This window comes from Petromyzon marinus, chromosome 13 (genome assembly GCF_048934315.1).
Source record: "Petromyzon marinus isolate PM22_M1 ecotype Great Lakes invasive population chromosome 13, UKy_Petmar_22M1.pri1.0, whole genome shotgun sequence".
Classification (NCBI taxonomy): Eukaryota; Metazoa; Chordata; class Hyperoartia; order Petromyzontiformes; family Petromyzontidae; genus Petromyzon; species Petromyzon marinus.
The window spans coordinates 15,725,410-15,747,059 of NC_133679.1; the positions used below are offsets into that span (position 1 = coordinate 15,725,410).

Genomic DNA, 21,650 nt, shown 5'->3' on the forward strand with positions numbered 1-21,650 from the left:
TCTCAGTCAGTCGACCCGTGGCACCTGGGTCTGCCCCGTGACCTCCTGCCAGCGGGCGTTCGACACTTCACGTGGCCTCAGGGTGCACATAGCCTGGCACAAGCGTCGTGGTGACGTCACCGCCACTTCGTGGCGAATGTCGGTTGTTGTTGCTGTATGGGTGTGTGTGTGTGGGTGTGTGTGTATGTGGGTGTGTGTATGGGTGTGTGTGTGTGTGTCATATTTCAGTTTAACTCGTGGTTTAGTGGTAATTAATTGAAGGTGGAGGGGTTACCAGCCCCTCGCACCCGTCCAGAGCCGCCGTTTAGCCCCTGTGGTGGACACAGACGCCATGAGGGGAGGAGCCAATCAAAATTGGACCTCCCCCCACAGCACTGTCCACGACAGAGTTGCCCGTCCGGCACCGCGAGGAGGTAGGGGGTTGTATTTCCAGACAAAACACAGTAGGGGGCACAGGTGGTGCATCAGCCAGTCATCTCAGTCAGTCGACCCGTGGCACCTGGGTCTGCCCCGTGACCTCCTGCCAGCGGGCGTTCGACACTTCACGTGGCCTCAGGGTGCACATAGCCTGGCACAAGCGTCGTGGTGACGTCACCGCCACTTAGTGGCGAATGGCGGTTGTTGTTGTGTGTGGGTGTGTGTGTATGGGTGTGTGTGTGGGGGGGGGTCTGTGTGTCTGTGTTTGTGTGTGTGTGTGTATTGGGAGTGGTAGTGTAGCGGTTAGCGCGCTGCACTACGAACCGGGCCACCCGGGTTCGATTCCCGCTCCTGGCCAACACCGGTGACGATTATCTGAACAGGTCCCGAGCCTCCCCTAGGTCGACTCACCCTCAAATGAGTACCTGGTGCGGAGTGTAAACATCGTCACTGGGGAGACAAAGGCGGTCGGGCGTGGTGTTGGCCGCCCACCCCCTCGTGTGCCGTGCCGGCCTCCATAGATGCTCGCAAACAGCACTTGCTCCCACAGGCTGTTGAGGTAACATGGGGGATCTTTGTCTTTTGGGGGCGGGTGTGTAGGTTGTGTAGCAGTGGTGCAGTGTGGTCGTGCAGTGTGGTGCTGTAGTGTGGTGGTGTTGTGTAGGTTGTGTCGCAGTGTCGTGGTGCGGTGTAGGTTGCGGTGTGCTTCGTGTGTTGTTGGCACCTCACCCCCCCCCCCTGCCGTGCCCCCCAGGACAATGCTTCCCCGAGTGTCCGTACTGCGATGGACCCAACCAGAGAGACTGCTTCTTCTGCGTCCACTTCAGCCTGAGAAACGGCACTGAGAGGTGGGAATGGGGGGGTGCAGCAGAGGAGGAAGGGGGGAAGGTTAGCCAGTGTTGCTGCAGTCTGTCCTTATGTGCCCGTTTCCTGTGTCACTGTGTCCCCGTGTCCCCGTGTTCCCGTGTCACTGTGTCACCATGTCTCAGTGTCTCAGTGTCTCAGTGTCTCCGTGTCACCGTGTCACCGTGTCTCAGTGTCTCAGTGTCACCGTGTCTCCGTGTCACCGTGTCTCAGTGTCTCAGTGTCTCAGTGTTTCAGTGTCACCGTGTCCCCGTGTCTCAGTGTCTCAGTGTCTCAGTGTCACCGTGTCTCAGTCTCTCAGTGTCTCAGTGTCACCGTGTCACCGTGCCACCGTGTCTCAGTGTCACAGTGTCTCAGTGTCTCAGTGTCTCAGTGACACCGTGTCTCAGTGTCTCAGTGTCTCCGTGTCTCAGTGTCTCAGTGTCACCGTGTTTCAGTGTCACCATGTCACCGTGTCTCAGTGTCACCGTGTCACCGTGTCTCAGTGTCACCGTGTCTCCGTGTCCCCGTGTCTCAGTGTCACTGTGTCACAGTGTCACCGTGTCTCAGTGTCTCAGTGTCACCGTGTCTCAGTGTCTCCGTGTCTCCGTGTCTCCGTGTCCTCGTGTCACCGTGTCCCCGTGTCACCATGTCTCAGTGTCTCAGTGTCGCAATGTCACCGTGTCACCGTGTCACCGTGTCTCCATGTCACCGTGTCTCAGTGTCACTGTGTCACAGTGTCACCGTGTCTCAGTGTCTCAGTGTCACCGTGTCTCAGTGTCTCAGTGTCTTCGTGTCATCGTGTCACCGTGTCACCGTGTCTCAGTATCACCGTGTCTCCGTGTCACCGTGTCACCGTGTCACCGTGTCTCCGTGTCTCAGTGTCCCAGTGTCTCAGTGTCACCGTGTCTCAGTGTCACCGTGTCACCGCGTCTCCGTGTCTCCCTGTCTCCGTGTCCCCGTGTCACCGTGTCTCAGTGTCTCCGTGTCCCCGTGTCACCGTGTCTCAGTGTCACCGTGTCTCTGTGTCCCCATGTCCCCGTGTCACCGTGTCTCAGTGTCTCAGTGTCACCGTGTCACCGTGTCACCGTGTCTCCGTGTCTCAGTGTCACCGTGTCTCAGTGTCTCAGTGTCTCAGTGTCACCGTGTCACCGTGTCTCAGTGTCACCGTGTCTCAGTGTCTCAGTGTCTCAATGTCACCGTGTCACCGTGTCACCGTGTCTCCATGTCACCGTGTCTCAGTGTCACTGTGTCACAGTGTCACCGTGTCTCAGTGTCTCAGTGTCACCGTGTCTCAGTGTCTCAGTGTCTCCGTGTCATCGTGTCACCGTGTCACCGTGTCTCAGTATCACCGTGTCTCCGTGTCACCGTGTCACCGTGTCACCGTGTCTCCGTGTCTCAGTGTCCCAGTGTCTCAGTGTCACCGTGTCTCAGTGTCACCGTGTCACCGCGTCTCCGTGTCTCCCTGTCTCCGTGTCCCCGTGTCACCGTGTCTCAGTGTCTCCGTGTCCCCGTGTCACCGTGTCTCAGTGTCACCGTGTCTCTGTGTCCCCATGTCCCCGTGTCACCGTGTCTCAGTGTCTCAGTGTCACCGTGTCACCGTGTCACCGTGTCTCCGTGTCTCAGTGTCACCGTGTCTCAGTGTCTCAGTGTCTCAGTGTCACCGTGTCACCGTGTCTCAGTGTCACCGTGTCTCAGTGTCACCGTGTCACCGTGTCTCAGTGTCTCAGTGTCACCGTGTCTCAGTGTCTCAGTGTCTCCGTGTCTCAGTGTCACCGTGTCTCAGTGTCACCGTGTCTCCGTGTCTCAGTGTCACCGTGTCTCAGTGTCTCAGTGTCACCGTGCCACCGTGTCACCATGTCACCATGTCTCAGTGTCTCCGTGTCACCGTGTCTCAGTGTCACAGTGTCACAGTGTCAACGTGTCACCGTGTCTCAGTGTCACAGTGTCACAGTGTCACCGTGTCACCGTGTCTCAGTGTCTCCGTGTCTCAGTGTCTCAGTGTCTCCGTGTCACCGTGTCTCTGTGTCACCGTGTCTCAGTGTCTCCCTGTTTCCGTGTCTCAGTGTCTCCGTGTCTCCGTGTCTCAGTGTCACTGTGTCACAGTGTCACCGTGTCTCAGTGTCTCAGTGTCACCGTGTCTCAGTGTCACAGTGACACAGTGTCACAGTGACACAGTGTCACAGTGTCAGTGACACAGTGACACAGTGTCACAGTGACACAGTGACACAGTGTCACCGTGTCTCAGTGTCACCGTGTATCAGTGTCACCGTGTCTCAGTGTCACCGTGTCCCCGTGTCACCGTGTCTCAGTGTCCCCGTGCCACCGTGTCTCAGTATCACCGTGTCTCAGTGTCACCGTGTCACCGTGTCACCGTGTCTCCGTGCCTCAGTGTCACTGTGTCACAGTGTCACCGTGTCTCAGTGTCTCAGTGTCACCGTGTCACCGTGTCTCAGTGTCTCAGTGTCTCAGTGTCACCGTGTCTCCGTGTCACCGTCTCTCCGTGTCTCCTTGTCTCCGTCTCTCCGTGTCTCCGTGTCCCCGTGTCTCAGTGTCACCGTGTCACCGTATCTCAGTGTCTCAGTGTCACCGTGTCACCGTGTCACCGTGTCTCAGTGTCACCGTGTCTCAGTGTCTCAGTGTCTCCGTGTCTCAGTGTCTCCGTGTCCCCATGTCACCGTGTCACCGTGTCCCCGTGTCACCGTGTCTCAGTGTCACCGTGTCACAGTGTCCCCATGTCACCGTGTCACCGTGTCACTGTGTCACCGTGTCTCAGTGTCTTCGTGTCACCGTGTCTCAGTGTCTCAGTGTCACCGTGTCTCAGTGTCTCAGTGTCTCAGTGTCACCGTGTCTCAGTGTCTCAGTGTCTCAGTGTCTCCGTGTCTCAGTGTCACCGTGTCTCAGTGTCACCGTGTCACCGTGTCCCCGTGTTCCCGTGTCACTGTGTCACCATGTCTCAGTGTCTCAGTGTCTCCGTGTCACCGTGTCACCGTGTCTCAGTGTCTCAGTGTCTCAGTGTCTCAGTGTCACCGAGTCCCCGTGTCTCAGTGTCTCAGTGTCTCAGTGTCACCGTGTCTCAGTCTCTCAGTGTCTCAGTGTCACCGTGTCTCAGTCTCACCGTGTCTCCGTGTCTCAGTGTCTCAGTGTCACCGTGTCACCGTGTCACCGTGTCTCAGTGTCTCAGTGTCTCCGTGTCTCAGTGTCTCAGTGACACCGTGTCTCAGTGTCTCAGTGTCTCCGTGTCTCAGTGTCTCAGTGTCTCAGTGTCACCGTGTTTCAGTGTCACCGTGTCACCGTGTCTCAGTGTCACCGTGTCTCAGTCTCTCAGTGTCTCAGTGTCACCGTGTCTCAGTCTCACCGTGTCTCCGTGTCTCAGTGTCTCAGTGTCACCGTGTCACCGTGTCACCGTGTCTCAGTGTCTCAGTGTCTCCGTGTCTCAGTGTCTCAGTGACACCGTGTCTCAGTGTCTCAGTGTCTCCGTGTCTCAGTGTCTCAGTGTCTCAGTGTCACCGTGTTTCAGTGTCACCGTGTCACCGTGTCTCAGTGTCACCGTGTCTCCGTGTCCCCGTGTCTCAGTGTCACTGTGTCACAGTGTCACCGTGTCTCAGTGTCTTAGTGTCACCGTGTCTCAGTGTCTCCGTGTCACCGTGTCTCAGTGTATCCATGTCACCGTGTCTCAGTGTATCCATGTCACCGTGTCTCATTGTCTCCGTGTCACTGTGTCTCTGTGTCCCCGTGTCACCGTGTCCCCGTGTCACCCTGTCACCGTGTCTCAGTGTCTCAGTGTCTCAATATCACCGTGTCACCGTGTCACCGTGTCTCCATGTCACCGTGTCTCAGTGTCACTGTGTCACAGTGTCACCGTGTCTCAGTGTCTCAGTGTCACCGTGTCTCAGTGTATCAGTGTCTCCGTGTCACCGTGTCACCGTGGCACCGTGTCTCAGTATCACCGTGTCTCCGTGTCCCCGTGTCTCAGTGTCACCGTGTCACCGTGTCACCGTGTCTCCGTGTCCCCGTGTCACCGTGTCTCAGTGTCTCCGTGTCCCCGTGTCACCGTGTCTCAGTGTCACCGTGTCTCTGTGTCCCCATGTCCCCGTGTCACCGTGTCTCAGTGTCTCAGTGTCACCGTGTCACCGTGTCACCGTGTCTCCGTGTCTCAGTGTCACCGTGTCTCAGTGTCTCAGTGTCTCAGTGTCACCGTGTCACCGTGTCTCAGTGTCACCGTGTCTCAGTGTCTCAGTGTCTCAATGTCACCGTGTCACCGTGTCACCGTGTCTCCATGTCACCGTGTCTCAGTGTCACTGTGTCACAGTGTCACCGTGTCTCAGTGTCTCAGTGTCACCGTGTCTCAGTGTCTCAGTGTCTCCGTGTCATCGTGTCACCGTGTCACCGTGTCTCAGTATCACCGTGTCTCCGTGTCACCGTGTCACCGTGTCACCGTGTCTCCGTGTCTCAGTGTCCCAGTGTCTCAGTGTCACCGTGTCTCAGTGTCACCGTGTCACCGCGTCTCCGTGTCTCCCTGTCTCCGTGTCCCCGTGTCACCGTGTCTCAGTGTCTCCGTGTCCCCGTGTCACCGTGTCTCAGTGTCACCGTGTCTCTGTGTCCCCATGTCCCCGTGTCACCGTGTCTCAGTGTCTCAGTGTCACCGTGTCACCGTGTCACCGTGTCTCCGTGTCTCAGTGTCACCGTGTCTCAGTGTCTCAGTGTCTCAGTGTCACCGTGTCACCGTGTCTCAGTGTCACCGTGTCTCAGTGTCACCGTGTCACCGTGTCTCAGTGTCTCAGTGTCACCGTGTCTCAGTGTCTCAGTGTCTCCGTGTCTCAGTGTCACCGTGTCTCAGTGTCACCGTGTCTCCGTGTCTCAGTGTCACCGTGTCTCAGTGTCTCAGTGTCACCGTGCCACCGTGTCACCATGTCACCATGTCTCAGTGTCTCCGTGTCACCGTGTCTCAGTGTCACAGTGTCACAGTGTCAACGTGTCACCGTGTCTCAGTGTCACAGTGTCACAGTGTCACCGTGTCACCGTGTCTCAGTGTCTCCGTGTCTCAGTGTCTCAGTGTCTCCGTGTCACCGTGTCTCTGTGTCACCGTGTCTCAGTGTCTCCCTGTTTCCGTGTCTCAGTGTCTCCGTGTCTCCGTGTCTCAGTGTCACTGTGTCACAGTGTCACCGTGTCTCAGTGTCTCAGTGTCACCGTGTCTCAGTGTCACAGTGACACAGTGTCACAGTGACACAGTGTCACAGTGTCAGTGACACAGTGACACAGTGTCACAGTGTCACAGTGACACAGTGACACAGTGTCACCGTGTCTCAGTGTCACCGTGTATCAGTGTCACCGTGTCTCAGTGTCACCGTGTCCCCGTGTCACCGTGTCTCAGTGTCCCCGTGCCACCGTGTCTCAGTATCACCGTGTCTCAGTGTCACCGTGTCACCGTGTCACCGTGTCTCCGTGCCTCAGTGTCACTGTGTCACAGTGTCACCGTGTCTCAGTGTCTCAGTGTCACCGTGTCACCGTGTCTCAGTGTCTCAGTGTCTCAGTGTCACCGTGTCTCCGTGTCACCGTCTCTCCGTGTCTCCTTGTCTCCGTCTCTCCGTGTCTCCGTGTCCCCGTGTCTCAGTGTCACCGTGTCACCGTATCTCAGTGTCTCAGTGTCACCGTGTCACCGTGTCACCGTGTCTCAGTGTCACCGTGTCTCAGTGTCTCAGTGTCTCCGTGTCTCAGTGTCTCCGTGTCCCCATGTCACCGTGTCACCGTGTCCCCGTGTCACCGTGTCTCAGTGTCACCGTGTCACAGTGTCCCCATGTCACCGTGTCACCGTGTCACTGTGTCACCGTGTCTCAGTGTCTTCGTGTCACCGTGTCTCAGTGTCTCAGTGTCACCGTGTCTCAGTGTCTCAGTGTCTCAGTGTCACCGTGTCTCAGTGTCTCAGTGTCTCAGTGTCTCCGTGTCTCAGTGTCACCGTGTCTCAGTGTCACCGTGTCACCGTGTCCCCGTGTTCCCGTGTCACTGTGTCACCATGTCTCAGTGTCTCAGTGTCTCCGTGTCACCGTGTCACCGTGTCTCAGTGTCTCAGTGTCTCAGTGTCTCAGTGTCACCGAGTCCCCGTGTCTCAGTGTCTCAGTGTCACCGTGTCTCAGTCTCTCAGTGTCTCAGTGTCACCGTGTCTCAGTCTCACCGTGTCTCCGTGTCTCAGTGTCTCAGTGTCACCGTGTCACCGTGTCACCGTGTCTCAGTGTCTCAGTGTCTCCGTGTCTCAGTGTCTCAGTGACACCGTGTCTCAGTGTCTCAGTGTCTCCGTGTCTCAGTGTCTCAGTGTCTCAGTGTCACCGTGTTTCAGTGTCACCGTGTCACCGTGTCTCAGTGTCACCGTGTCTCAGTCTCTCAGTGTCTCAGTGTCACCGTGTCTCAGTCTCACCGTGTCTCCGTGTCTCAGTGTCTCAGTGTCACCGTGTCACCGTGTCACCGTGTCTCAGTGTCTCAGTGTCTCCGTGTCTCAGTGTCTCAGTGACACCGTGTCTCAGTGTCTCAGTGTCTCCGTGTCTCAGTGTCTCAGTGTCTCAGTGTCACCGTGTTTCAGTGTCACCGTGTCACCGTGTCTCAGTGTCACCGTGTCTCCGTGTCCCCGTGTCTCAGTGTCACTGTGTCACAGTGTCACCGTGTCTCAGTGTCTTAGTGTCACCGTGTCTCAGTGTCTCCGTGTCACCGTGTCTCAGTGTATCCATGTCACCGTGTCTCAGTGTATCCATGTCACCGTGTCTCATTGTCTCCGTGTCACTGTGTCTCTGTGTCCCCGTGTCACCGTGTCCCCGTGTCACCCTGTCACCGTGTCTCAGTGTCTCAGTGTCTCAATATCACCGTGTCACCGTGTCACCGTGTCTCCATGTCACCGTGTCTCAGTGTCACTGTGTCACAGTGTCACCGTGTCTCAGTGTCTCAGTGTCACCGTGTCTCAGTGTATCAGTGTCTCCGTGTCACCGTGTCACCGTGGCACCGTGTCTCAGTATCACCGTGTCTCCGTGTCCCCGTGTCTCAGTGTCACCGTGTCACCGTGTCACCGTGTCTCAGTGTCACCGTGTCACCGTGTCTCCGTGTCTCAGTGTCACCGTGTCTCAGTGTCTCAGTGTCTCAGTGTCACCGTGTCTCCGTGTCCCCGTGTCTCAGTGTCTCCGTGTCACCGTGTCTCAGTGTCTCAGTGTCACCGTGTCTCCGTGTCTCAGTGTCACCGTGTCTCCGTGTCACCGTGTCTCAGTGTCTCAGTGTCTCCGTGTCACCGTGTCTCAGTGTCTCAGTGTCTCAGTGTCACCGTGCCACCGTGTCTCAGTGTAACCGTGTCTCAGTGTCACCGTGTCACTGTGTCTCAGTGTCTCAGTGTCTCAGTGTCACCGTGTCTCAGTGTCTCAGTGTCTCCGTGTCTCCGTGTCTCCGTGTCTCAGTGTCACCGTGTCTCAGTGTCTCAGTGTCACCGTGCCACCGTGTCACCATGTCACCATGTCTCAGTGTCTCCGTGTCTCAGTGTCTCAGTTTCTCCGTGTCACCGTGTCTCAGTGTCACAGTGTCACAGTGTCAACCTGTCACCGTGTCTCAGTGTCACAGTGTCACAGTGTCACCGTGTCACCGTGTCTCAGTGTCTCCGTGTCTCAGTGTCTCAGTGTCTCCGTGTCACCGTGTGTCTGTGTACCGTGTCTCAGTGTCTTCCTGTTTCCGTGTCACAGTGTCATCGTGTCTCAGTGTCTCAGCGTCACCGTGTCTCAGAGTCACAGTGACACAGTGTCACAGTGACACAGTGTCACAGTGTCACAGTGACACAGTGACACAATGTCACAGTGTCATAGTGTCAAAGTGACACTGTCACAGTGACACAGTGACACAGTGTCACAGTGACACAGTGTCACAGTGTCACAGTGTCTCGGTGTCACGGTGTCACGGTGTCTCAGTGTCTCAGTGTCACCGTGTATCAGTGTCACCGTGTCTCAGTGTCTCAGTGTCGCCGTGTCTCAGTGTCACCGTGTCTCAGTGTCACCGTGTCACCGTGTCTCAGTGTCTCAGTGTCGCCGTGTCTCAGTGTCACCGTTTCTCAGTGTCACCGTGTCTCAGTGTCACCGTGTCACCGTGTCCCCGTGTCACCGTGTCTCCGTGTCTCAGTGTCCCCGTGTCTCAGTGTCACCGTGTCTCAGTGTCACCGTGTCACCGTGTCCCCGTGTCACCGTGTCTCCGTGTCTCAGTGTCGCCGTGTCTCAGTGTCACCGTGTCTCTGTGTCCCCATGTCCCCGTGTCACCGTGTCCCAGTGTCTCAGTGTCACCGTGTCACCCTGTCTCCGTGTCACTGTGTCACAGTGTCACCGTGTCTCAGTGTCTCAGTGTCACCGTGTCACCGTGTCACAGTGACACAGTGTCACAGTGACACAGTGTAACAGTGTCACAGTGAAACAGTGTCACAGTGTCACAGTGCCACAGTGTCACAGTGACACTGTCACAGTGACACAATTTCACAGTGACACAGTGTCTCCGTGTCACCGTGTCTCAGTGTCACCGTGTCTCCGTGTCACCGTGTCACTGTGTGTCACAGTGTCTCAGTGTCACTGTGTCACCGTGTCTCAGTGTCTCAGTGTCTCAGTGTCACCGTGTCTCCGTGTCACCGTCTCTCCGTGTCTCCTTGTCTCCGTCTCTCCGTGTCTCCGTGTCCCCGTGTCTCAGTGTCACCGTGTCACCGTGTCTCAGTCTCTCAGTGTCACCGTGTCACCGTGTCTCAGTATCTCAGTGTCACCGTGTCACCGTGTCACCGTGTCTCAGTGTCTCAGTGTCACCGTGTCTTAGTGTCACCGTGTCTCAGTGTCACCGTGTCACCGTGTCTCAGTGTCTCAGTGTCCCCGTGTCTTAGTGTCACCGTGTCTCAGTGTCACCGTGTCTCAGTGTCTCAGTGTCACCGTGTCTTAGTGTCACCGTGTCTCAGTGTCACCGTGTCTCAGTGTCACCGTGTCACCGCGTCTCCGTGTCTCCCTGTCTCCGTGTCCCCGTGTCACCGTGTCTCAGTGTTGCCGTGTCTCAGTGTCACCGTGTCTCAGTGTCACAGTGTCACCGTGTCCCCGTGTCACCGTGTCTCCGTGTCTCAGTGTCCCCGTGTCTCAGTGTCGCCGTGTCTCAGTGTCACCGTGTCTCAGTGTCATCGTGTCTCAGTGTCACCGTGTCACCGTGTCCCCGTGTCACCGTGTCTCAGTGTCGCCGTGTCTCAGTGTCACCGTGTCTCGGTGTCACAGTGTCACCGTGTCCCCGTTTCACCGTGTCTCCGTGTCTCAGTGTCCCCGTGTCTCAGTGTCGCCGTGTCTCAGTGTCACCGTGTCTCAGTGTCACCGTGTCTCAGTGTCACCGTGTCACCGTGTCCCCCTGTCACCGTGTCTCCTTGTCTCAGTGTCCCCGTGTCTCAGTGTCGCCGTGTCTCAGTGTCACCGTGTCTCAGTGTCATCGTGTCTCAGTGTCACCGTGTCACCGTGTCCCCGTGTCACCGTGTCTCAGTGTCGCCGTGTCTCATTGTCACCGTGTCTCAGTGTCACAGTGTCACCGTGTCCCCGTGTCACCGTGTCTCCGTGTCTCAGTGTCCCCGTGTCTCAGTGTCGCCGTGTCTCAGTGTCACCGTGTCTCAGTGTCACCGTGTCTCAGTGTTATCGTGTCACCGTGTCCCCGTGTCACCGTGTCTCCGTGTCTCAGTGTCCCCGTGTCTCAGTGTCACCGTGTCCCAGTGTCACCGTGTCACCGTGTCCCCGTGTCACCGTGTCTCCGTGTCTCAGTGTCGCCGTGTCTCAGTGTTACCGTGTCTCTGTGTCCCCATGTCCCCGTGTCACCGTGTCCCAGTGTCTCAGTGTCACCGTGTCACCCTGTCTCCGTGTCTCAGTGTCACTGTGTCACAGTGTCACCGTGTCTCAGTGTCTCAGTGTCACCGTGTCACCGTATAACAGTGACACAGTGTCACAGTGACACAGTGTAACAGTGTCACAGTGAAACAGTGTCACAGTGTCACAGTGTCACAGTGACACTGTCACAGTGACACAGTTTCACAGTGACACAGTGTCTCCGTGTCTCAGTGTCTCAGTGTCACCGTGTTTCAGTGTCACCATGTCACCGTGTCTCAGTGTCACCGTGTCACCGTGTCCCCGTGTCACTGTGTCTCCGTGTCTCAGTGTCCCCGTGTCTAAGTGTCACCGTGTCTCAGTGTCACCGTGTCACCGTGTCCCCGTGTCACCGTGTCTCCGTGTCTCAGTGTCGCCGTGTCTCAGTGTCACCGTGTCTCTGTGTCCCCATGTCCCAGTGTCACCGTGTCCCAGTGTCTCAGTGTCACCGTGTCACCCTGTATCCGTGTCTCAGTGTCACTGTGTCACAGTGTCACCGTGTCTCAGTGTCTCAGTGTCACCGTGTCACCGTGTCACAGTGACACAGTGTAACAGTGTCACAGTGAAACAGTGTCACAGTGTCACAGTGTCACAGTGACACTGTGTCTCAGTGTCACCGTGTCTCAGTGTCCCCATGTCACCGTGTCACCGTGTCCCCATGTCACCGTGTCTCAGTGTCGCCGTGTCTCAGTGTCACCGTGTCTCAGTGTCACAGTGTCACCGTGTCCCCCTGTCACCGTGTCTCCTTGTCTCAGTGTCCCCGTGTCTCAGTGTCGCCGTGTCTCAGTGTCACCGTGTCTCAGTGTCATCGTGTCTCAGTGTCACCGTGTCACCGTGTCCCCGTGTCACCGTGTCTCAGTGTCGCCGTGTCTCATTGTCACCGTGTCTCAGTGTCACAGTGTCACCGTGTCCCCGTGTCACCGTGTCTCCGTGTCTCAGTGTCCCCGTGTCTCAGTGTCGCCGTGTCTCAGTGTCACCGTGTCTCAGTGTCACCGTGTCTCAGTGTCATCGTGTCACCGTGTCCCCGTGTCACCGTGTCTCCGTGTCTCAGTGTCCCCGTGTCTCAGTGTCACCGTGTCCCAGTGTCACCGTGTCACCGTGTCCCCGTGTCACCGTGTCTCCGTGTCTCAGTGTCGCCGTGTCTCAGTGTTACCGTGTCTCTGTGTCCCCATGTCCCCGTGTCACCGTGTCCCAGTGTCTCAGTGTCACCGTGTCACCCTGTCTCCGTGTCTCAGTGTCACTGTGTCACAGTGTCACCGTGTCTCAGTGTCTCAGTGTCACCGTGTCACCGTATAACAGTGACACAGTGTCACAGTGACACAGTGTAACAGTGTCACAGTGAAACAGTGTCACAGTGTCACAGTGTCACAGTGACACTGTCACAGTGTAACAGTGTCACAGTGAAACAGTGTCACAGTGTCACAGTGACACTGTGTCTCAGTGTCACCGTGTCTCAGTGTCCCCATGTCACCGTGTCACCGTGTCCCCATGTCACCGTGTCTCAGTGTCGCCGTGTCTCAGTGTCACCGTGTCTCAGTGTCACAGTGTCACCGTGTCCCCGTGTCACCGTGTCTCCGTGTCTCAGTGTCCCCGTGTCTCAGTGTCACCGTGTCTCAGTGTCACCGTGTCACCGTGTCCCCGTGTCACTGTTTCTCCGTGTCTCAGTGTCGCCGTGTCTCAGTGTCACCGTGTCTCCGTGTCTCCCTGTCTCCGTGTCCCCGTGTCACCGTGTCTCAGTGTCACCGTGTCTCAGTGTCCCCATGTCCCCGTGTCACCGTGTCTCAGTGTCACCGTGTCACCGTGTCACCGTGTCTCAGTGTCACTGTGTCACAGTGTCACCGTGTCACAGTGACACAGTGTCACAGTGTCACAGTGTCACATTGTCACAGTGACACAGTGTCACAGTGACACTGTGTCTCAGTGTCACCGTGTCTCAGTGTCCCCATGTCACCGTGTCACCGTGTCCCCGTGTCACCGAGTCTCAGTGTCGCCGTGTCTCAGTGTCACCGTGTCTCAGTGTCACAGTGTCACCGTGTCCCCCTGTCACCGTGTCTCCTTGTCTCAGTGTCCCCGTGTCTCAGTGTCGCCGTGTCTCAGTGTCACCGTGTCTCAGTGTCATCGTGTCTCAGTGTCACCGTGTCACCGTGTCCCCGTGTCACCGTGTCTCAGTGTCGCCGTGTCTCAGTGTCACCGTGTCTCAGTGTCACAGTGTCACCGTGTCCCCGTGTCACCGTGTCTCCGTGTCTCAGTGTCCCCATGTCTCCGTGTCGCCGTGTCTCAGTGTCACCGTGTCTCAGTGTCACCGTGTCTCAGTGTCATCGTGTCACCGTGTCCCCGTGTCACCGTGTCTCCGTGTCTCAGTGTCCCCGTGTGCTCAGTGTCACCGTGTCTCAGTGTCACCGTGTAACCGTGTGCCCGTGTCACTGTGTCTCCGTGTCTCAGTGTCGCCGTGTCTCAGTGTCACGTGTCTCTGTGTCCCCATGTCCCCGTGTCACCGTGTCCCAGTGTCTCAGTGTCACCGTGTCACCCTGTCTCCGTGTCTCAGTGTCACTGTGTCACAGTGTCACCGTGTCTCAGTGTCTCAGTGTCACCGTGTCACCGTATAACAGTGACACAGTGTCACAGTGACACAGTGTAACAGTGTCACAGTGAAACAGTGTCACAGTGTCACAGTGTCACAGTGTCACAGTGACACTGTCACAGTGACACAGTTTCACAGTGACACAGTGTCTCCGTGTCTCAGTGTCTCAGTGTCACCGTGTTTCAGTGTCACCATGTCACCGTGTCTCAGTGTCACCGTGTCACCGTGTCCCCGTGTCACCGTGTCTCCGTGTCTCAGTGTCCCCGTGTCACAGTGTCACCGTGTCTCAGTGTCACCGTGTCACCGTGTCCCCGTGTCACCGTGTCTCCGTGTCTCAGTGTCACCGTGTCTCTGTGTCCCCATGTCCCCGTGTCACCGTGTCCCAGTGTCTCAGTGTCACCGTGTCACCCTGTCTCCGTGTCTCAGTGTCACTGTGTCACAGTGTCACCGTGTCTCAGTGTCTCAGTGTCACCGTGTCACCGTGTCACAGTGACACAGTGTAACAGTGTCACAGTGAAACAGTGTCACAGTGTCACAGTGTCACAGTGACACTGTCACAGTGACACAGTTTCACAGTGACACAGTGTCTCCGTGTCACCGTGTCTCAGTGTCACCGTGTCTCCGTGTCACCGTGTCACTGTGTGTCACAGTGTCTCAGTGTCACTGTGTCACCGTGTCTCAGTGTCACCGTGTCTCCGTGTCACCGTCTCTCCGTGTCTCCTTGTCTCCGTCTCTCCGTGTCTCCGTGTCCCCGTGTCTCAGTGTCACCGTGTCACCGTGTCTCAGTCTCTCAGTGTCACCGTGTCACCGTGTCTCAGTGTCTCAGTGTCACCGTGTCACCGTGTCACCGTGTCTCAGTGTCTCAGTGTCACCGTGTCTTAGTGTCACCGTGTCTCAGCGTCACCGTGTCACCGTGTCTCAGTGTCTCAGTGTCACCGTGTCACCGTGTCTCAGTGTCTCAGTGTCACCGTGTCTTAGTGTCACCGTGTCTCAGTGTCGCCGTGTCTCAGTGTCACCGTGTCTCAGTGTCACCGTGTCTCAGTGTCACCGTGTCACCGCGTCTCCGTGTCTCCCTGTCTCCGTGTCCCCGTGTCACCGTGTCTCAGTGTCACCGTGTCTCAGTGTCACCTTGTCCCCGTGTCACCGTGTCTCTGTGTCTCAGTGTCACCGTGTCTCCGTGTCTCCCTGTCTCCGTGTCCCCGTGTCACCGTGTCTCAGTGTCACCGTGTCTCAGTGTCCCCATGTCCCCGTGTCACCGTGTCTCAGTGTCTCAGTGTCACCGTGTCACTGTGTCACCGTGTCTCCGTGTCTCAGTGTCACTGTGTCACAGTGTCACCGTGTCACAGTGACACAGTGTCACAGTGTCACATTGTCACAGTGACACAGTGTCACAGTGACACAGGGTCACAGTGACACTGTGTCTCAGTGTCACCGTGTCTCAGTGTCCCCATGTCACTGTGTTACCGTGTCCCCGTGTCACCGTGTCTCAGTGTCGCCGTGTCTCAGTGTCACCGTGTCTCAGTGTCACCGTGTCACCGTGTCCCCGTGTCACCGAGTCTCAGTGTCGCCGTGTCTCAGTGTCACCGTGTCTCAGTGTCACAGTGTCACCGTGTCCCCCTGTCACCGTGTCTCCTTGTCTCAGTGTCCCCGTGTCTCAGTGTCGCCGTGTCTCAGTGTCACCGTGTCTCAGTGTCATCGTGTCTCAGTGTCACCGTGTCACCGTGTCCCCGTGTCACCGTGTCTCAGTGTCGCCGTGTCTCAGTGTCACCGTGTCTCAGTGTCACAGTGTCACCGTGTCCCCGTGTCACCGTGTCTCCGTGTCTCAGTGTCCCCATGTCTCAGTGTCGCCGTGTCTCAGTGTCACCGTGTCTCAGTGTCACCGTGTCTCAGTGTCATCGTGTCACCGTGTCTCCGTGTCACCGTGTCTCCGTGTCTCAGTGTCCCCGTGTGCTCAGTGTCACCGTGTCTCAGTGTCACCGTGTAACCGTGTCCCCGTGTCACCGTGTCTCCGTGTCTCAGTGTCGCCGTGTCTCAGTGTCACGTGTCTCTGTGTCCCCATGTCCCCGTGTCACCGTGTCCCAGTGTCTCAGTGTCACCGTGTCACCCTGTCTCCGTGTCTCAGTGTCACTGTGTCACAGTGTCACCGTGTCTCAGTGTCTCAGTGTCACCGTGTCACCGTATAACAGTGACACAGTGTCACAGTGACACAGTGTAACAGTGTCACAGTGAAACAGTGTCACAGTGTCACAGTGTCACAGTGACACTGTCACAGTGACACAGTTTCACAGTGACACAGTGTCTCCGTGTCTCAGTGTCTCAGTGTCACCGTGTTTCAGTGTCACCATGTCACCGTGTCTCAGTGTCACCGTGTCACCGTGTCCCCGTGTCACCGTGTCACCGTGTCTCAGTGTCACCGTGTCACCGTGTCCCCGTGTCACCGTGTCTCCGTGTCTCAGTGTCACCGTGTCTCTGTGTCCCCATGTCCCGGTGTCACCGTGTCCCAGTGTCTCAGTGTCACCGTGTCACCCTGTCTCCGTGTCTCAGTGTCACTGTGTCACAGTGTCACCGTGTCTCAGTGTCTCAGTGTCACCGTGTCACCGTGTCACAGTGACACAGTGTAACAGTGTCACAGTGAAACAGTGTCACAGTGTCACAGTGTCACAGTGACACTGTCACAGTGACACAGTTTCACAGTGACACAGTGTCTCCGTGTCACCGTGTCTCAGTGTCACCGTGTCTCCGTGTCACCGTGTCACTGTGTGTCACAGTGTCTCAGTGTCACTGTGTCACCGTGTCTCAGTGTCTCAGTGTCACCGTGTCTCCGTGTCACCGTCTCTCCGTGTCTCCTTGTCTCCGTCTCTCCGTGTCTCCGTGTCCCCGTGTCTCAGTGTCACCGTGTCACCGTGTCTCAGTCTCTCAGTGTCACCGTGTCACCGTGTCTCAGTGTCTCAGTGTCACCGTGTCACCGTGTCACCGTGTCTCAGTGTCTCAGTGTCACCGTGTCTTAGTGTCACCGTGTCTCAGCGTCACCGTGTCACCGTGTCTCAGTGTCTCAGTGTCACCGTGTCACCGTGTCTCAGTGTCTCAGTGTCACCGTGTCTTAGTGTCACCGTGTCTCAGTGTCGCCGTGTCTCAGTGTCACCGTGTCTCAGTGTCACCGTGTCTCAGTGTCACCGTGTCACCGCGTCTCCGTGTCTCCCTGTCTCCGTGTCCCCGTGTCACCGTGTCTCAGTGTCACCGTGTCTCAGTGTCACCTTGTCCCCGTGTCACCGTGTCTCTGTGTCTCAGTGTCACCGTGTCTCCGTGTCTCCCTGTCTCCGTGTCCCGGTGTCACCGTGTCTCAGTGTCACCGTGTCTCAGTGTCCCCATGTCCCCGTGTCACCGTGTCTCAGTGTCTCAGTGTCACCGTGTCACCGTGTCACCGTGTCTCCTTGTCTCCGTCTCTCCGTGTCTCCGTGTCCCCGTGTCTCAGTGTCACCGTGTCACCGTGTCTCAGTCTCTCAGTGTCACCGTGTCACCGTGTCTCAGTGTCTCAGTGTCACCGTGTCACCGTGTCACCGTGTCTCAGTGTCTCAGTGTCACCGTGTCTTAGTGTCACCGTGTCTCAGCGTCACCGTGTCACCGTGTCTCAGTGTCTCAGTGTCACCGTGTCACCGTGTCTCAGTGTCTCAGTGTCACCGTGTCACCGTATAACAGTGACACAGTGTCACAGTGACACAGTGTAACAGTGTCACAGTGAAACAGTGTCACAGTGTCACAGTGACACTGTCACAGTGACACAGTTTCACAGTGACACAGTGTCTCCGTGTCTCAGTGTCTCAGTGTCACCGTGTTTCAGTGTCACCATGTCACCGTGTCTCAGTGTCACCGTGTCACCGTGTCCCCGTGTCACCGTGTCACCGTGTCTCAGTGTCACCGTGTCACCGTGTCCCCGTGTCACCGTGTCTCCGTGTCTCAGTGTCACCGTGTCTCTGTGTCCCCATGTCCCGGTGTCACCGTGTCCCAGTGTCTCAGTGTCACCGTGTCACCCTGTCTCCGTGTCTCAGTGTCACTGTGTCACAGTGTCACCGTGTCTCAGTGTCTCAGTGTCACCGTGTCACCGTGTCACAGTGACACAGTGTAACAGTGTCACAGTGAAACAGTGTCACAGTGTCACAGTGTCACAGTGACACTGTCACAGTGACACAGTTTCACAGTGACACAGTGTCTCCGTGTCACCGTGTCTCAGTGTCACCGTGTCTCCGTGTCACCGTGTCACTGTGTGTCACAGTGTCTCAGTGTCACTGTGTCACCGTGTCTCAGTGTCTCAGTGTCACCGTGTCTCCGTGTCACCGTCTCTCCGTGTCTCCTTGTCTCCGTCTCTCCGTGTCTCCGTGTCCCCGTGTCTCAGTGTCACCGTGTCACCGTGTCTCAGTCTCTCAGTGTCACCGTGTCACCGTGTCTCAGTGTCTCAGTGTCACCGTGTCACCGTGTCACCGTGTCTCAGTGTCTCAGTGTCACCGTGTCTTAGTGTCACCGTGTCTCAGCGTCACCGTGTCACCGTGTCTCAGTGTCTCAGTGTCACCGTGTCACCGTGTCTCAGTGTCTCAGTGTCACCGTGTCTTAGTGTCACCGTGTCTCAGTGTCGCCGTGTCTCAGTGTCACCGTGTCTCAGTGTCACCGTGTCTCAGTGTCACCGTGTCACCGCGTCTCCGTGTCTCCCTGTCTCCGTGTCCCCGTGTCACCGTGTCTCAGTGTCACCGTGTCTCAGTGTCACCTTGTCCCCGTGTCACCGTGTCTCTGTGTCTCAGTGTCACCGTGTCTCCGTGTCTCCCTGTCTCCGTGTCCCGGTGTCACCGTGTCTCAGTGTCACCGTGTCTCAGTGTCCCCATGTCCCCGTGTCACCGTGTCTCAGTGTCTCAGTGTCACCGTGTCACCGTGTCACCGTGTCTCCTTGTCTCCGTCTCTCCGTGTCTCCGTGTCCCCGTGTCTCAGTGTCACCGTGTCACCGTGTCTCAGTCTCTCAGTGTCACCGTGTCACCGTGTCTCAGTGTCTCAGTGTCACCGTGTCACCGTGTCACCGTGTCTCAGTGTCTCAGTGTCACCGTGTCTTAGTGTCACCGTGTCTCAGCGTCACCGTGTCACCGTGTCTCAGTGTCTCAGTGTCACCGTGTCACCGTGTCTCAGTGTCTCAGTGTCACCGTGTCTTAGTGTCACCGTGTCTCAGTGTCGCCGTGTCTCAGTGTCACCGTGTCTCAGTGTCACCGTGTCTCAGTGTCACCGTGTCACCGCGTCTCCGTGTCTCCCTGTCTCCGTGTCCCCGTGTCACCGTGTCTCAGTGTCACCGTGTCTCAGTGTCACCTTGTCCCCGTGTCACCGTGTCTCTGTGTCTCAGTGTCACCGTGTCTCCGTGTCTCCCTGTCTCCGTGTCCCGGTGTCACCGTGTCTCAGTGTCACCGTGTCTCAGTGTCCCCATGTCCCCGTGTCACCGTGTCTCAGTGTCTCAGTGTCACCGTGTCACCGTGTCACCGTGTCTCCGTGTCTCAGTGTCACTGTGTCACAGTGTCACCGTGTCACAGTGACACAGTGTCACAGTGTCACAGTGTCACATTGTCACAGTGACACAGTGTCACAGTGACACAGGGTCACAGTGACACTGTGTCTCAGTGTCACCGTGTCTCAGTGTCCCCATGTCACTGTGTCACCGTGTCCCCGTGTCACCGTGTCTCAGTGTCGCCGTGTCTCAGTGTCACCGTGTCTCAGTGTCACAGTGTCACCGTGTCCCCGTGTCACCGTGTCTCAGTGTCCCCGTGTCTCAGTGTCGCCGTGTCTCAGTGTCACCGTGTCTCAGTGTCATCGTGTCTCAGTGTCACCGTGTCACCGTGTCCCCGTGTCACCGTGTCTCAGTGTCGCCGTGTCTCAGTGTCACCGTGTCTCGGTGTCACAGTGTCACCGTGTCCCCGTTTCACCGTGTCTCCGTGTCTCAGTGTCCCCGTGTCTCAGTGTCGCCGTGTCTCAGTGTCGCCGTGTCTCAGTGTCACCGTGTCTCCGTGTCTCCCTGTCTCCGTGTCCCCGTGTCACCGTGTCTCAGTGTCACCGTGTCTCAGTGTCCCCATGTCCCCGTGTCACCGTGTCTCAGTGTCTCAGTGTCACCGTGTCACCGTGTCTCCGTGTCTCAGTGTCACTGTGTCACAGTGTCACCGTGTCACAGTGACACAGTGTCACAGTGTCACAGTGTCACATTGTCACAGTGACACAGTGTCACAGTGACACAGTGTCACAGTGACACTGTGTCTCAGTGTCACCGTGTCTCAGTGTCCCCATGTCACCGTGTCACCGTGTCCCCGTGTCACCGAGTCTCAGTGTCGCCGTGTCTCAGTGTCACCGTGTCTCCGTGTCACAGTGTCACCGTGTCCCCCTGTCACCGTGTCTCCTTGTCTCAGTGTCCCCGTGTCTCAGTGTCGCCGTGTCTCAGTGTCACCGTGTCTCAGTGTCATCGTGTCTCAGTGTCACCGTGTCACCGTGTCCCCGTGTCACCGTGTCTCAGTGTCGCCGTTTCTCAGTGTCACCGTGTCTCAGTGTCACAGTGTCACCGTGTCCCCGTGTCACCATGTCTCCGTGTCTCAGTGTCCCCGTGTCTCAGTGTCGCCGTGTCTCAGTGTCACCGTGTCTCAGTGTCACCGTGTCTCAGTGTCATCGTGTCACCGTGTCCCCGTGTCACCGTGTCCCCGTGTCACCGTGTCTCCGTGTCTCAGTGTCCCCGTGTCTCAGTGTCACCGTGTCTCAGTGTCACCGTGTCACCGTGTCCCCGTGTCACCGTGTCTCCGTGTCTCAGTGTCGCCGTGTCTCAGTGTCACCGTGTCTCTGTGTCCCCATGTCCCCGTGTCACCGTGTCCCAGTGTCTCAGTGTCACCGTGTCACCCTGTCTCCGTGTCTCAGTGTCACTGTGTCACAGTGTCACCGTGTCTCAGTGTCTCAGTGTCACCGTGTCACCGTGTCACAGTGACACAGTGTAACAGTGTCACAGTGAAACAGTGTCACAGTGTCACAGTGACACTGTCACAGTGACACAGTTTCACAGTGACACAGTGTCTCCGTGTCACCGTGTCTCAGTGTCACCGTGTCTCCGTGTCACCGTGTCACTGTGTGTCACAGTGTCTCAGTGTCACTGTGTCACCGTGTCTCAGTGTCTCAGTGTCACCGTGTCTCCGTTTCACCGTCTCTCCGTGTCTCCTTGTCTCCGTCTCTCCGTGTCTCCGTGTCCCCGTGTCTCAGTGTCACCGTGTCACCGTGTCTCAGTCTCTCAGTGTCACCGTGTCACCGTGTCTCAGTGTCTCAGTGTCACCGTGTCACCGTGTCTCAGTGTCTCAGTGTCACCGTGTCTTAGTGTCACCGTGTCTCAGCGTCACCGTGTCACCGTGTCTCAGTGTCTCAGTGTCACCGTGTCACCGTGTCTCAGTGTCTCAGTGTCACCGTGTCTCAGTGTCACCGTGTCTCAGTGTCACCGTGTCACCGCGTCTCCGTGTCTCCCTGTCTCCGTGTCCCCGTGTCACCGTGTCTCAGTGTCACCGTGTCTCAGTGTCACCTTGTCCCCGTGTCACCGTGTCTCTGTGTCTCAGTGTCACCGTGTCTCCGTGTCTCCCTGTCTCCATGTCCCCATGTCACCGTGTCTCAGTGTCACCGTGTCTCAGTGTCCCCATGTCCCCGTGTCACCGTGTCTCAGTGTCTCAGTGTCACCGTGTCACCGTGTCACCGTGTCACCGTGTCTCCGTGTCTCAGTGTCACTGTGTCACAGTGTCACCGTGTCACAGTGACACAGTGTCACAGTTTCACAGTGTCACATTGTCACAGTGACACAGTGTCACAGTGACACAGGGTCACAGTGACACTTGTATCTCAGTGTCACCGTGTCTCAGTGTCCCCATGTCACTGTGTCACCGTGTCCCCGTGTC

General features: G+C 57.0%; 1 protein-coding gene across 3 annotated transcripts in view; it reads left to right on the top strand.

Moving 5' to 3' along the window:
* Positions 1-21,650, top strand: part of LOC116942149 (proprotein convertase subtilisin/kexin type 6-like) — a 71,814-nt gene that overhangs the window by 25,376 nt on the left and 24,788 nt on the right. For all 3 annotated transcript variants that reach the window (XM_076066909.1, XM_076066910.1, XM_076066911.1), the window contains exon 15: positions 1,172-1,265. In XM_076066909.1, the coding sequence (XP_075923024.1) occupies positions 1,172-1,265 (94 nt within the window). The remainder of the gene's footprint in view (positions 1-1,171; positions 1,266-21,650) is intronic.